General features: G+C 44.5%; 2 protein-coding genes across 2 annotated transcripts; one reads left to right on the plus strand and one right to left on the minus strand.

Annotated features, from left to right (window-relative positions):
* Positions 1-342: 342 nt before the first annotated feature.
* Positions 343-1,654, plus strand: LOC127349023 (uncharacterized). The gene has a single exon (XM_051374845.2). It carries the CDS (start codon positions 366-368, stop codon positions 1,539-1,541), a length of 1,176 nt encoding a protein of 391 aa, XP_051230805.2. The 5' UTR covers positions 343-365; the 3' UTR covers positions 1,542-1,654.
* A 12,015-nt stretch (positions 1,655-13,669) lies between these two features.
* LOC127349024 (uncharacterized) lies at positions 13,670-16,249 on the minus strand. Its single transcript, XM_071829276.1, has 2 exons — positions 15,998-16,249; positions 13,670-15,644 (listed from the first exon to the last, which is right to left on the minus strand). Exon 2 carries the CDS (start codon positions 15,621-15,623, stop codon positions 13,755-13,757), a length of 1,869 nt encoding a protein of 622 aa, XP_071685377.1. The 5' UTR covers positions 15,624-15,644; positions 15,998-16,249; the 3' UTR covers positions 13,670-13,754.
* Positions 16,250-16,607: the final 358 nt, after the last annotated feature.

A 16,607-nucleotide genomic window follows, 5' to 3' on the forward strand; every position in this document is an offset into this window, starting at 1 on the left:
GGCGCCGGGCGTTATCGCCCGCTACCGCCCGGCTACCACCCGCGCTGGGGGCGAGAGGGAGGCGATAAGCGGGCGATAGGCGGGGCGGCGCGCTGGCAGCACGGGGCGAGAGGCGGGGCGAGAGGGAGGGGCTGAGGTGGCGCGATCTGATTGGTCCACCTCAGCTAGCCGTTGGGGTATCCGTTGCTGGTTCAAAAACCCCCTATAAATACCCCCATATGGTTTCACTCATTCCACACCTCACTTCATCTCCTCCACTCTCCATTTCCACTCCTCTCAATGCCATGTCTTCGTCTAGCAGTAGTTCGAGCGACGGAATGGAGGGTGATATGATTGCTGCATTCCAGGCGGAGTATGAGGAGGAGATGCTCAACGAGGAGCCGGAGCCAAGACGGCCGCGACGCCGCCGAGAGTTCATCAGGCGTGATCGTCTGGGTGCCCACGATCGGCTCTTCGAGGACTACTTCGCCGACGACTGCAATTACCCTCCGAGCTACTTTCGGCGAAGGTACCAGATGAGACGATCCCTCTTTCTGCGCATTGTGGATAGATTGGGTGAATACTCTCCGTATTTCACCCAAAGAGTTGATGCTCTCAACCGTGCTGGTTTTTCTCCCCTGCAAAAGTGTACTGCGGCTTTGCGTCTGTTAGCTTATGGAGCTGCTGCAGATACAATAGATGAGTGGCTTAAGTTAGCTAGACAAACTTCATCAGATTGTCTAGATAGATTCTGTGAAGGCATCATTGACTGTTACGGGGAGACGTTTTGCCGTCGACCAACTGCCGAGGATACTCAGCGTCTGTTAGCGAAAGCCGAGGAGCGTGGCTTTCTGGGCATGTTAGGGAGCATCGATTGCATGCATTGGCAGTGGAGGAACTGCCCAGTGGCTCATGCTGGTCAATTCACAAGGGGAGACATCAAGCACCCTACCATAATCTTAGAAGCCGTTGCGTCGTATGACCGTTGGATCTGGCATGCCTTTTTTGGAGTGGCCGGGTCCAACAACGACATCAATGTACTCAACCAGTCGCCGTTGTTCACTGATGTGCTTAGGGGAGAAGCACCTGTAGTGAACTTCACGGTGAATGGACACGAGTACAACTATGGTTACTACCTTGCCGACGGCATCTATCCCTCCTGGCCGGTGTTCATGAAAGGTGTTACTCTTCCACAAAGTAAAAAGCAGCGAGTGTTCACTGCTGCTCAATCAGCTTGGCGCAAAGATGTCGAGTGTGCCTTTGGAGTGCTGAAGGCTAGGTTCAACATTCTAGCAGTTCCGGGACGCTCCTACTCGAAGCGTACTCTTGGGTTGATCATGCGTGCATGTGTCATTCTGCACAACATGATCATCGACGATGAGCGTGGTACAAATTTGGAGAACAACTATGAGACAGTTGAGTCCAATGTCGGCCCTGCAATACACAACCATGCACCACCAAGCCTAGCAGCCAGGATTCAGATGGACAACGAAATGAGGGACTCACCGATGTATACACAGCTCCAGCATGATTTGATTGAGCATGTGTGGGCTAATGCCTAGATTATGTAATTTTTTCAAATTTTTATGTAATCTTTTCAAATTTTTATGTAATTTTTTTTATGATGTAATCGGTAACAATTTTAGTTCAATAAAATAATTTCCTTGCATTATTTTTAATGTTGTAATCTGAAAAAGAAATGCTGATGTCGAGGAGAGAGAAAAGCTGATGTGGAGGACAGAGAAGTGAGAGCTGGCACTATAGCCCGTGCACTGGCACCGTGGGGTGAGAGTGGGATGAGAGTGGGGTGAGAGTGAGGAAAAAAGCTTACGTGGCGGGTGAGAGTGAGGCTATGCATTGGCACCAGCCTAAGTTTGGTTGCTTACAGGGTGAGTCGTTTTCTTGGGACGCCGAGCCTCCGGATTGCTGATTGTAATCCTGTTATGATTTAATAAAGTGTGCGAGTTTCAAAAAAAAGAGGTGTCCCGAAAAGGTGGCCATTGGATCCGGCGCCGCCCCAAACGGAGGGGCGCCGTGTATCTATGTGCTTCGCCACTACGCCAGCCTCCGCTCCCTCTAACGCCTCCTCTATCACCGCGCAGGGATGCGCCGATGTCAGGATCCTGATGGATCTGACCGAAAGAGGATCATCAAGAAGGGAGGTTTGAGAGGAATTCAGTAGAAAAATGATAAATTGCAAGAACTAAATAAAAAAGATAAATTGCTAGAAATAAAAGATAAATTTAGAATTATACAAGGGAGGGTAAGCTTATATAAACCCACAACCCCCCCCCCTCCCGGCGCCTGCTCGTTTTCTTCGCCCATCCAGTAGCCGCACCACCGATCAACTCCTCCACAACCTAGCCCCTGCTCTGTCACGCTCGTCGCGCCCGCCGCACCAGAATTTCTTATTGCGTTCTTTAGTGGACACCGCTGGACGACGGCGAGATGGAATCTTTGGTCCCCGCTGATGCGTGTAGTTGACACGTCCGTTGGGAACCCCAAGAGGAAGGTGTGATGCGCACAGTAGCAAGTTTCCCTCAGTAAGAAACCAAGGTTTAATCGAACCAGTAGGAGTCAAGAAGCACGTTGAAGGTTGATGGTGGCGGAATATAGTGCGGCGCAACACCAGGGATTCCGACGCCAACGTGGAACCTGCACAACACAACCAAAGTACTTTGCCCCAACGTAACAGTGAGGTTGTCAATCTCACCGGCTTGCTGTGAACAAAGGATTAACCGTATTGTGTGGAAGATGATTGTTTGTGAAGAACAGTAAAGAACAAGTATTGCAGTAGATTGTATTTCAGATGTAAAGAATAGACCGGGGTCCACAGTTCATTAGCGGTGTCTCTCCCATAAGATAAATAGCATGTTGGGTGAACAAATTACAGTTGGGCAATTGACAAATAAAGAAGGCATAACAATGCACATACATATATCATGATGAGTACTATGAGATTTAATCAGGGCATTACGACAAAGTACATAGACCGCCATCCAGCATGCATCTATGCCTAAAAAGTCCACTTTCAGGTTATCATCCAAACCCCTTCCGGTATTAAGTTGCAAGCAACAGACAATTGCATTAAGTATGGTGCGTAATGTAATCAACACAAATATCCTTAGACAAAGCATCGATGTTTTATCCCTAGTGGCAACAACACATCCACAACCTTAGAACTTTCACATCCTTTGTCCCAGATTTAATGGAGGCATGAACCCACTATCGAGCATAAATACTCCCTCTTGGAGTCACAAGTATCAACTTGGCCAGAGCCTCTACTAGTAACGGAGAGCATGCAAGAACATAAACAACATATATGATAGATTGATAATCAACTTGACATAGTATTCAATATCCATCGGATCCCAACAAACACAACATGTAGGATTACAAAGAAACGATCTTGATCATGATAGGCAGCTCACAAGATCGAGCATGATAGCACAATTAGGAGAAGACGACCATCTAGCTACTGCTATGGACCCATGGTCCAGGGGTGAACTACTCACACATCAATCCGGAGGCGATCATGGCGATGAAGAGTCCTCCGGGAGATGATTCCCCTCTCCGGCAGGTGCCGAGGCGATCTCTGAATCCCGAGATGGGATTGGCGGCGGCTGCGTCTCTGGAAGGTTTTCCGTATCGTGGCTCTCGGTACTGGGGGTTTCGCGACGAAGGCTTTAAGTAGGCGGAAGGGTAGGTTAGGGGACGTCACGAGGGACCCTCACAATAGGGCCGCGGGGCCAGGGGCTGGGCCGCGCCGCCCTGTTGTGTGGCCACCTCGTGGCCCCACTTCGTATCTCCCTCGGTCTTCTGGAAGCTTCGTGCAAAAATAGGACCCTGGGCGTTGATTTCGTCCAATTCCGAGAATATTTCCTTACTAGGATTTCTGAAACCAAAAACAGCAGAAAACAGCAACTGGCTGTTCGGCATCTCGTCAATAGGTTAGTGCCGGAAAATGCATAATAACGACATATAATGTGTATAAAACATGTGAGTATCATCATAAAAGTAGCATGAAACATAAGAAATTATAGATACGTTTGGGATGTATCAAGCATCCCCAAGCTTAGTTCCTACTCGCCCTCGACTAGGTAAACGATAACAAAGATAATTTCTGAAGTGACATGCTATCATAATCTTAATCAATACTATTGTAAAGCACATGAGATGAATGCAGCGATTCGAAGCAATGATGAAGATAATGAGTAAACAAATGAATCATATAGCAAAGACTTTTCATGAATAATACTTTCAAGACAAGCATCAATAAGAATTGCATAACAGTTAACTCATAAGCAATAAATTCTTAGTAGAAAGCTTTTGAAACAACACAAAGGAAGATATAAGTTTCAGCGGTTGCTTTCAACTTCAACATGTATATCTCATGGATAATTGTCAACACAAAGTAATATAACAAGTACAATAGGTAAACATGTAAGAATCAATGCACACAGTTTACACAAGTGTTTGCTTCTAAGATAGAAAGAATAGGTAAACTGACTCAACAATAAAGTAGAAGAAAGGCCCTTCGCAGAGGGAAGCATTGATTACTATTTTGTGCTAGAGCTTTTATTTTGAAAACAAGAAACAATTTTGTCAACGGTAGTAATAAATCATATGAGTTATGTATAAGATATCTTATAAGTTGCAAGCCTCATGCATAGTATACTAATAGTGCCCGCACCTTGTCCTAATTAGCTTGGGTTAACACGGATTATCATTGCATAACATATGTTTCAACCAAGTGTCACAAAGGGGTACCTCTATGCCGCCTGTACAAGGGTCTAAGGAGAAGGTTCGCATTGGATTTCTCGCTTTTGATCATTCTCAACTTAGACACCCATACCGGGACAACATAGACAACAGATAATGGACTCCTCTTTTAATGCTTAAGCATTCAACAACAGTTAATATTCTCATAAGAGATTGAGGTTTTATGTCCAAACTGAAACTTCCACCATGAATCATGGCTTTAGTTAGCGGCCCAATGTTCTTCTCTAACAGTATGCATACTCAAACCATTTGATTGTGAAAACCGCCCTTACTTCAGACAAGACGAACATGCATAGCAACTCACATGATATTCAACAATTGTAAAAAGTTGATGGCGTCACCAGAAAACATGGTTACCGCACAACAAGCAACTTACTAAGAAATAAGACACATAAGTACATATTCTTCACCACGATAGTTTTTAAGCTATTTTGTCCCATGAGCTATATATTTTAAAGGTAAAGAATGGAATTTTAAAGGTGGCACTCAAGTAATGTACTTTGGAATGGCCGAGAAATACCATGTGGTAGGTAGGTATGGTGGACACAAATGTCATGGATTTTGGCTCAAGGATTTGGATGCACGAGAAGAATCCCTCTCAATACATGGCTAGGCTAGCAAGGTTGTTTGAAGCAAACTCAAGTATGAAATGGTGCAGCAAGACTCACATATAAACATATTGTAAGCATTATAAGACTTTACATCATCTCCTTGTTGTTCAAACACCTCAACCAGAAAATATCTAGACTTAGAGAGAACAATCATGCAAACCAAATTTTAACAAGCTCTATGTAGTTATTCATTAATAGGTGCAAAGTACATGATGCAAGAGCTTAAACATGATCTATATGAGCACAATAATTGCCAAGTATCACATTATTCAAGACATTATACCATTTACCACATGCAGCATTTCCCGTTTCCAGCCATATATCAATGAATGAGGTAGTTCAACCTTCGCTATGAACATTAAGAATAAAGCTAAGAACATATGTGTTCATACGAAACAGCGGAGCGTAATATCTCCAATATAAAGAATGCTAGGATCCGACTTTATTCAAACAAAACAAAAATTAAAGCAAACAGACGCTCCAAGCAAAGCATATAAGATGTGACTGAATAAAAATATAGTTTCATTAGAGGAACCTGATAATGTTGTCGATGAAGAAGGGGATGCCTTGGGCATCCCCAAGCTTAGATGCTTGAGTCTTCTTGAAATATGCAGGGATGAACCACGGGGGCATCCCCAAGCTTAGACTTTTCACTCTTCTTGATCATATTGTATCATCCTCCTCTCTTGACCCTTGAAAACTTCCTCCACACCAAACTCGAAACAAACTCATTAGAGGGTTAGTGCATATTTGAAAATTCACATATTCAGAGGTGACATAATCATTCTTAACACTTCTGGACATTGCACAAAGCTATTGAAAGTTAATGGAACAAAGAAATCCATCGAACATAGTAAAACAGGCAATGCGAAATAAAAGGCAGAATCTGTCAAAACAGAACAGTCCGTAAAGACGAATTTTACAGGGGCACTAGACTTGTTCAGATGAAAATGCCCAAATTGAATGAAAGTTGCGTACATATCTGAGGATCACGCACGTAAATTGGCAGATTTTTTTAATTTTTCTACAGAGACTACTGCTCAAATTCGTGACAGCAAGAAATCTGTTTCTGCGCAGTAATCCAAATCTAGTATTGACTTTACTATCAAAGACTTTACTTGGCACAACAATGTAATAAAATAAAGATAAGGAGAGGTTGCTACAGTAGTAACAACTTCCAAGACTCAAATATAAAACAAAGTACTGTAGTAAAAACATGGGTTGTCTCCCATAAGCGCTTTTTTTAACGCCTTTCAGCTAGGCGCAGAAAGTGTGAATCAAGTATTATCAAGAGATGAAGCATCGACAGAGGAGTTTGGAGTTTTCTCAACTATGCATTTTATCTTATCTATGTGAGTTTCAGAGGCTCCCTTTTCATTATTCTTAGGTTTGCTATCCTCGTCAAACAAATTTTCAGGGACAAGCCAACCATAATTAGTTTCTAGAGCATCGCTCATTCCTAGGAGCTTACAAGGTATTGTTGTCTTAATCTCCCCACCATCATTAATATCATTAGTGTACCTTACTCTCTCCATATCCATCTTTTCAAGGATACTAACAAAATTGGTATAAGAGCCAAGCATATTGTATTTAATAAAGACCTTTCTAGGCTCTCTTGCTACACCACCAAATTCTTTAAGAAGGGTTTCTAAAACAAAATCTTTCTTTTCCCCTTCCTCCATATCACCGAGTGTGAGAAACATGTGTTGGATTATAGGATTGAGATTAACAAATTTAGTTTCCAACATGCGAACTAAAGAAGCAACAACAATTTCATAAGTAGGAGCAAGTTCTACCAAGTGTCTATCTTCAAAATTTTCAGCTGTACTAACATGAGTGAAAAAATCTTCTATATTATCTCTTCCAATTATAGACCCTCGGCCTACCGGTATGTCTTTTAGAGTGTACTTAGGAGGAAACATGATGAAATAAACAAAAGGTAAATAAAGTAAATGCAAGTAACTAATTTTTTGTGTGTTTTTAATATGGAGAGCAAGACAATAAATAAAGTAAAGCTAGCAACTAATTTTTTTGTGTTTTGTTTAAGTGCAGCAAACAAAGTAGTAAATAAAATAAAGCAAGACAAAAAAAAAGTAAAGAGATTGGAAGTGGAGACTCCCCTTGCAGTGTGTCTTGATCTCCCCGGCAACGGCGCCAGAAATTTGCTTGATGCGTGTAGTTGACACGTCCGCTGGGAACCCCAAGAGGAAGGTGTGATGCGCACAGTAGCAAGTTTCCCTCAGTAAGAAACCAAGGTTTAATCGAACCAGTAGGAGTCAAGAAGCACGTTGAAGGTTGATGGTGGCGGAATGTAGTGCGGCGCAACACCAGGGATTCCGGCGCCAACGTGGAACCTGCACAACACAACCAAAGTACTTTGCCCCAACGTAACAGTGAGGTTGTCAATCTCACCGGCTTGCTGTGAACAAAGGATTAACCGTATTGCGTGGAAGATGATTGTTTGCGAAGAACAGTAAAGAACAAGTATTGCAGTAGATTGTATTTCAGATGTAAAGAATAGACCGGGGTCCACAGTTCACTAGCGGTGTCTCTCCCATAAGATAAATAGCATGTTGGGTGAACAAATTACAGTTGGGCAATTGACAAATAAAGAAGGCATAACAATGCACATACATATATCATGATGAGTACTATGAGATTTAATCAGGGCATTACGACAAAGTACATAGACCGCCATCCAGCATGCATCTATGCCTAAAAAGTCCACTTTCAGGTTATCATCCGAACCCCTTCCGGTATTAAGTTGCAAGCAACAGACAATTGCATTAAGTATGGTGCGTAATGTAATCAACACAAATATCCTTAAACAAAGCATCGATGTTTTATCTCTAGTGGCAACAACACATCCACAACCTTAGAACTTTCTGTCACACGTCCTGCATTTAATGGAGGCATGAACCCACTATCGAGCATAAATACTCCCTCTTGGAGTCACAAGTATCAACTTGGCCAGAGCCTCTACTAGCAACGGAGAGCATGCAAGAACATAAACAACATATATGATAAATTGATAATCAACTTGACATAGTATTCAATATCCATCGGATCCCAACAAACACAACATGTAGCATTACAAAGAAACGATCTTGATCATGATAGGCAGCTCACAAGATCGAGCATGATAGCACAATTAGGAGAAGACGACCATCTAGCTACTGCTATGGACCCATGGTCCAGGGGTGAACTACTCACACATCAATCCGGAGGCGATCATGGCGATGAAGAGTCCTCCGGGAGATGATTGCCCTCTCCGGCAGGGTGCCGGAGGCGATCTCCTGAATCCCCCGAGATGGGATTGGCGGCGGCTGCGTCTCTGGAAGGTTTTCCGTATCGTGGCTCTCGGTACTGGGGGTTTCGCGACGAAGGCTTTAAGTAGGCGGAAGGGTAGGTCAGGGGGCGTCACGAGGGACCCTCATAATAGGGCCGCGCGGCCAGGGGCTGGGCCGCGCCGCCCTGTTGTGTGGCCACCTCGTGGCCCCACTTCGTATCTCCCTCGGTCTTCTGGAAGCTTCGTGCAAAAATAGGACCCTGGGCGTTGATTTCGTCCAATTCCGAGAATATTTCCTTACTAGGATTTCTGAAACCAAAAACAGCAGAAAACAGCAACTGGCTGTTCGGCATCTCGTCAATAGGTTAGTGCCGGAAAATGCATAATAACGACATATAATGTGTATAAAACATGTGAGTATCATCATAAAAGTAGCATGGAACATAAGAAATTATAGATACGTTTGGGACGTATCACCCGCTCACATCTTTTTTTTCGAAAAGGGGGAAAAATCGCCCCAGCTTCTGCATCCAAAGGATGCACACGCCTTTTTTTAGATTATTCGCAAACCTTACAAGAAGCAATACAAAAAATCAACCTCGAAGCCACCTCACTAGACCTACAGTGGGGTGAAGGGGGTGACAATACACCAACTGACATCATCCAAAAACTAAATGCCTTCCCAAACCGCCCAATAGCAGGTGAGAAGCACATCCAGTCAAGCAAACTCTCCACGCACGCCAACGCACACGCCACAGAAGTTGCTACCGCCGTCTTCCTCGACTCCATCTTCAAGAGAGATCATCGCATTAACCTTGCAAGACATGCCATCGATGCCACCATGACGCCAGACGGCTCCACCATCCTGCACGCATACATCATCCCGCATCTGTCGTCGATACCCCGCAGCACCATGCCACCGAGTCTCAGCGCCAACAATGTGGTAGATGAATACCACTCCACCGACATCCGCCAACGTCCAGCAGCTGCTCCAAAAACAATGCCCCAGGAGGTAGAACGACGCAGGGCGCGCCGCCATCGTCCGATCCGGGAGACCCAGATCTAGGGTTTCCCCCGGAGCAGCGCGAGAGTGTAGATGCAGGCTGCGACAACGATGCCTTCAAGAAGGTTACGACGTGTAGCGCCACCATCGCCCGCCAAGACCGAAGTCGGAGCACGGTTTTCACCGGCAGCCGCGCATCCCCACCTCGCCGAGCGTAGTGCTGAGGCAAGCAAGATGGCGCTGAGGCACCACCGCCATTGCTCAGATGCTCCACAGAGGACCAGCCCGCAGCGATCCGCCGCCGGCCCCCCACGTAGCCGCCGTCGAGCCACCTTCCTCGCAGAAGTCGGCCGAGCAGCCACCACCGCCCTTGCCGCCACTGTAGTTTTTCCCAAGATACAACACACGAACGGAAGGTAGAAGAAACACACACACTTTGGCACCATGCACCTCCTGTGCCTTTTCTGTATTTCTTCTCTACTCATCGATGAACTCAGCTGATTACATGGCTTATATAGCCCACAACGCACGCATACACAGCCAGGCAGAACGGCCTAATCCTATTTTTACTCCACTAACTACCCACACGATCAACACTAACAGCTAGCTGATCCTATCGCTAACGGCCACACAACTCTGCCCATCTTGATCCATGCATGTAGCATCCACTAACTAACACTTGACTAATCCTAACAACACGTGTATGCAAGTACTCAACTAATGGCTGGCAGTCTAGCCGCTGCACTGCACTCCCTCTATCGCTGCGTGCTATGCTCTCTTGCCGATGCCTCTCTGCCATGTTTACATGCATACATCTAGCTCTAACATCATAAACTACTAACTAACAAGATTAGTTCCAACAGCCACCTGCCCGCGCCGCCCGGAGACGCGCCGCCACCACCGTCGTCCGTCGCATCGCCGCAGCAGGCCATGCCCGCGCCGGCGCGCCGTGGCCCCCGACAAAACGTCACGCCCTGTCCCGGAGAAGACTGCCCGCGCCCCTCCATCCGAGCCAGAGGATGAGAGGGCCTCGCCGCCGCCGACGCCAACCGGGCTTTTCCCGGCCGCGCCCTCAGGCATCGGCGAGGGAGGAGAGGGGAGGGAGGAGGGGAGCCGGGCGGGGGCGCGATCTAGGGTTCCCCTGGTCGCCGCGCGGGGGCGACGCAGGTTTTTTTTTTCCTACACCATGTATGTCCGTCTTTATTATCATGGATATGTTCATTTGTTCATCTGTTCATGTATATGTTCTTCTCTCCATGTTGAGATGTTTTCGTTTTAGGTCTGCTTTGGCGAATCCTTAGGAGCTCATGCAAGAGGTTTAGAAAAGCAATTTCGTCATCAGCCCGGCTCTGAATATGCCGAGAGATTAGTGTTTGGAATTTGTGGTTTTTTCTGTAGCTCCTCCAATTTCGATGCCTTGTACAAATTAAGCAATGATCTTGGTGACAGTGTGGCTATTCTTTGTAATCTGTAAACATATGGATACGATACAAATTTACTATTTTCTGATTCAGTGGTTCATGACTTGTTACATTCTTTAATCTTTAGCCAGTGTGCATATCATCTAATGTTTGAATCGAAGGGCCTGAGGCCGAATTGCATTATTATCTAATGTAGCCATCTAATTTGTTTTATTCTTTTGTGTTGTGATGAGCTGATCGGTTATGCCGGGCCAGCCATTTTTCTTCTCTTCCTAATGTGCTGATAAACGAACGGTTCTTGTTACATGAGTTATTTTACTGCACCCTTGAGGAAAAATGTTCTCATATCCTATTAAAGAAATCATGGAATGAAATTTCTCCTTTCCTCTTCTAGCTATGCCACATTATTTCTATAATATGTTGTTGCCCCAAGTTCGTCCCCGACGGTATCGACTATGGAGCCTCACACTCGATGTTCAGGGAGGTGGAAACAGTGTCAACGGTCCCACCTGAGCTGTTTGATTGGGGCCTGATCCCAATTATGTTATATCCAAGGTAAGGTACTGAACTTCCTTCACTACCACTATCCACACTCACTGCTATATATGTATGCCATTTACGTACTCATTGACCTGCTCTTACTACTAGAGTAGGTATCTAATGAAGCACAAGGTAGAAACAATACCAAGGAACCATGAGACGATGAGGTGCATAATTTATGTACCATGGTATGCTATGCAATTGCCTTGGTCTATTTTATTTATTTATTTACAAGCTTCATTCATCCATCCATCCAAATATTTGTATATGCATGTCATCTTACCCCAGGCAGCAGGCAAGGGGGGAAATTTACAGAGTTCTGGACTGAAATTTGCGCAACAGAATTCTCTTCTCTAGATGTTTAGTTTGGCCTCAATGCAACTATGCTCATACTGATACCTTTGCGTTTCATTTCATTAAAAAGATAGAATTTGTTACATGCCTCCTAGGAGGTACATTACAGAATTAAAACAGGTAAAGGGTTCAATGAACATCCCAGGATACTGACTTATAATTGCAAATGCTTTGTGCATGATCCAGTAGAAGATGCCCTGTATTCTGTTGTGTGAGAACACCAAGAAGGCAGACAACATGTCTTGCCTCTAAAGTTTTTTTTTTTGTAAGTATATTTCGATACACATAATAAATTGAAACATGTAAATAAAATTTCCATAGTTTATAAGTCATTTGCATGTTGATATGCAGAATCATTGTTTAAAATATTTTACTTCTCTTCTCATTTTATTATGCTTTGTAAGTGAGATTTTATTGGTGTGCTGGGCTGACGTCCTAATGAAAACATCACAGCATGGATCTTAAGGGCCAATCCCTGATGGACTCGAGAACTTTAGTAGCATGAATTTGCTGGACCTATCAAGTAACAGCCTTTCTGGGCCAAATCCAAGGTAACATCTACATTACAAATCTTGGTCTTTTTTACATTGAGGAATAGCGCGTGAACTTATCATTTATAAAATGGGAAACATGTATTAGTCATACTGTGATTTAAAATCCTAATTTTCTTAAGCACATTGCAAAATAAATGGACCAAAAAAGATGCGGTTTTGGACTTATTTCAAGTACATTTTGAATTGTAGGGCACAGCAAACCTATTAGTGATATGGTTTATAGGTCATCACAATTGTATATTGTATTAGTTCAGACGTGCAACGCGAAGGGTCATACTTACTATGTGAAATGGCTACAATATTTTCATATATTAACTAGGGATTAAACATGTTATAAATTAAAATGACAAAATATACCATGATATTTGTAATGGGTGGTATTGTTAACAACTTAATATTCAAGAATTCTTTTTTGGTTGCATACCACACTTATCACGTGGTAATATTCAAGAATTCTGAAAATTATAGACTGCACAATCGTCTGGACTTTGAATGGTGCCTTTTTCAGTTTTAGTGAAATTGATGCAGTGATAAGTTTTGAATTACAGACGAGATGAATTTGATCGATACAACGAAGAGAAGAATAAGATTAGTGTAGACACAAAAGCATAATCTAGAATAGAGAGCAGAGACCGAGATAAGAGAGGGGGCATACAATGATAAATGGTGACAAATTGAGAAGTTTATGGTCTACTTGTTATCGATTTGTATTAATTAATCTATACGTGTGCTACACATGCACGCTAATTAGTGGAAAGAAGTTACAATACAGAAAAAGACAGATCACATGATAAGCACACACTTGCCACCAAATCGGGATCCAGAATCTCAAATCACATCCATGGCATCCACAACATCTCACTAGGTTAGGTCATTGGGGATGCGAAAATCCCACAAAGGACCAATCCAGCAACCCCACGCCAATCTCACCGGGTCTTGATGGCTACAGCCCAGGCTCGTCGGCGATGATGTGTTGCTTCTGCGTGTGACGCTGGATGTCATCGACCAAATTCGTCCTCTATGTATTGTATGGTATTCACATTCCTATACAACCGTTTTACAATATTTAAGAATACATGTGGAGAACTTTATTTTTTTTATTTTATAGCATAAAGTTAAATCAATCATCTTGCTTATCTTGCGAATAAATAATCATATTGTAAAATTGTGCTAGCTAAGCCCACAAGCCACACTATGGTGGCTTATGACTTTACAAGAATCTTAAGACAAGTTGGCATGCCTTGCCATAAGCCACACTATGGTAACGAGTTCACCACCACAGCTGAGCTGCCTGGCGTGGGACTCTCTACTGCAGTGGTTGGCCACATAGCACAACATCTCTACCCACACTTTGAAGATCACGTCCAGCCTGTCGTGTCGGCGGCAGAGCACATCGCCAAGTCTTACTCCGGTGTCGTAATGTGCAGGAGGATCTAAGGAATTCATATGAGCAGATAACCCCTTCCGAAGTGCCCACCTACGTCGCTCTTCGGCCGAGTCTCCTGTCGCAATCTGCATCACCTCATGCAGCTCGTCACGGAGATGGACGTAGCGGCTGCGCCGGACAGGTCCGGGCAGCATGTAGGGTCGTAGCACAAGGAGAAACATCATGTAGTTGGAGAGCACCCTGATCGCCTCTAGCAGACTTGCCTTGTTGCTGTGGTCATTGAACATGCAGATCTCGCTAGCGATATGCCATGCCATGATGCTGTCCTCAAACTCCATGTCTCGGATGCTCCAGCTGACACACTCGTCCAGCAACAAACGTTCTAGTGTCTGCAGACCCGGCTTTGAGCCAATGTCCTCACGACGATTTCCCATCTCAAGTATCTCTCTCAGGACCATCTCCTTGATAGACTCTGAAAGCTCGGTGGACTGAGAGTGGTGCAGTTCGTCCCACCATTGCTCCACCAAGAGCTCCAGACCCAGAAACCTTGCCGTCGACATGCCAGTCATCGGCTTCACTGCGTCATGGGCGACAGATTGGAATAAGTTGAACTGCCCTAGATAACCTGACCACCTCCTATGCCTTGTAGCCCTAAGAAGGTGCCGGACAGACTGAAGCTCGTAGTAGAGCCGGGGCCAGTTCTTTTGGTTCAACAGGACACGTGTCCAGGTGGACATGAGCGCCCTCGCCATGGATATCACCTCCAGGATCAAGGCCCCAACCAACAAGACGTAGGTGATGGCCACGTCTTTTTTGTCGTGGCCATGCTTGTTGCTGAGCTGAAACAGACAGCAGGCAGCAACCGTGGCAATCAGTGAAATGATACGGATGCGCCATCCATACCATGTGTGGATCACGCTGGCCTTTGTGTAGACGATGTCATACATGAGGGATAGCTCCATCTCCATCAACTTGTCCAGGCGGCCATACATTTGGAAGGACCGCAAGACGTCGCTCATATACTTGGAACGCTCTGTCCGGATGCCGATGAATAGTCCCTTGCATACATCGAACATGCCGTGAGCTCCCATCAAAATCACCTCCGCGTCCTCTCTCATGAAGAACCTTCTTTCCAGTACTTGGCGGAGAAGGATGTCACTTTGGCTTTCACGAGCGCTGGCATCCGACTGGTCAAAAGAGCTCCACATGTTGTCAAAGCTGGCGCATCTCAGCGCCCAGATCCTCTCCCCATACTTGAGAATACCGACAACAAAAATCAAGACGGCGGCAGCTATGACCAACGTCTCGCTGCTGGGCATATACTTGTAGAGGACATAGGCAGCTGCCAACACCTGCAAGACAAGAGTCTCAAGGTGCCGCAACCACAGCCGGTTGTCCTCGAAGGAGTAGGCGCTGATGGTGTCCTGCCCGCCGAGATGCACCAGCAGGAACGGGGCCCAGAACGCCACCAGCTGGTGCTCCGGCAGCTTGCTGCTAATTGAAAGGTGTCCAAGAGTGAAGAGTGCTGTAGAGTCGGCCAGCTGGTAAGCCAGCCACAGGAGCAACCTTGCGAAAGTAGACACGCTGTGCCGACGGATCCAAGCGAACATGAGCAGAAATACTTGCAGTGCGAAGCTAAAAAGGACCAGACTTTGCACTGCCCATTCATTCCGAAGGTCCACCAACAGCTTTGCGACCTCCATTATATTGCTCTAATTCAATCCCTGAAATACATCATTAAACCCTAAAAGGTACAGCTGAAATTCAATCCCCTCAGTGTAGCACAAATAATCTGCATTGCTAACCCAAAACTAAAACAACTGAATTTATTTGAAACAAACAATTAACTAGATTTATAAGTAGAATATAATGCTAATGTACACATAATCTTATTTTACTGGCCTAAGAAGTACATGAGTGAAGGCTAAAATAATTTAAATGTGGCACTAATAATCTAGGTTTCTTATCTGCAAATAACATTCACATTTCCCTAAGTTAAACATTATTTCATATTTTGCATATCCTGAGCTTATTGCAAACTTCAAACATTACAACAAGTGAGATATGGAGAACTCACCATAAAAACAGCATCTACATGGTGCAAAACTGTCCTAGTTCTTCTGCGATCATCTATCCTCTCCATTTGCATATAACCAAGATGAATAGACAGGATCGAGGTGATAGAGGTACCAGCGTCACATTTGAACACGGCTGGTTACAATTGCAGCCTCAGCTTATATATGAAACTATTAATCTGATAGGGGCTCCTCAAGAAAATTGTTGCTTCAGGACCTGATTTGATCTTATCTGGCTGGTTATGCTACTTTGATGTCGCTGCTGAAACATAAAGAATGATCCGTGTCACTAGTTGGAGTTTTAATTTGGAAAATACAATTGCTATATAAAGTTCTAAAAGGCCCAAAAAAAACGCCAGAAAAATAGACGCATAAGATATTTGTACAAATATATGGAAAGTTTGGCATTTAAAAGGAAATTGAAGGTCTGAATATAATGTGAGAGATACATACCACAATGCGCCTAGATGAACGAGACACCCCAGATGGATGGAACATGGAAGAATGGATTTGTCAGCCGGCAGTGTAGAGGTATGATTGAGATCTAGTCTTGCTAAGAAATTATTCTTATCGGCTGCCTGTTTCAAGGAATAATTCTTTTGAGGGAATCGT

The sequence above is a fragment of the Lolium perenne genome, chromosome 4 (genome assembly GCF_019359855.2).
Source record: "Lolium perenne isolate Kyuss_39 chromosome 4, Kyuss_2.0, whole genome shotgun sequence".
Taxonomy (NCBI): domain Eukaryota; kingdom Viridiplantae; phylum Streptophyta; class Magnoliopsida; order Poales; family Poaceae; genus Lolium; species Lolium perenne.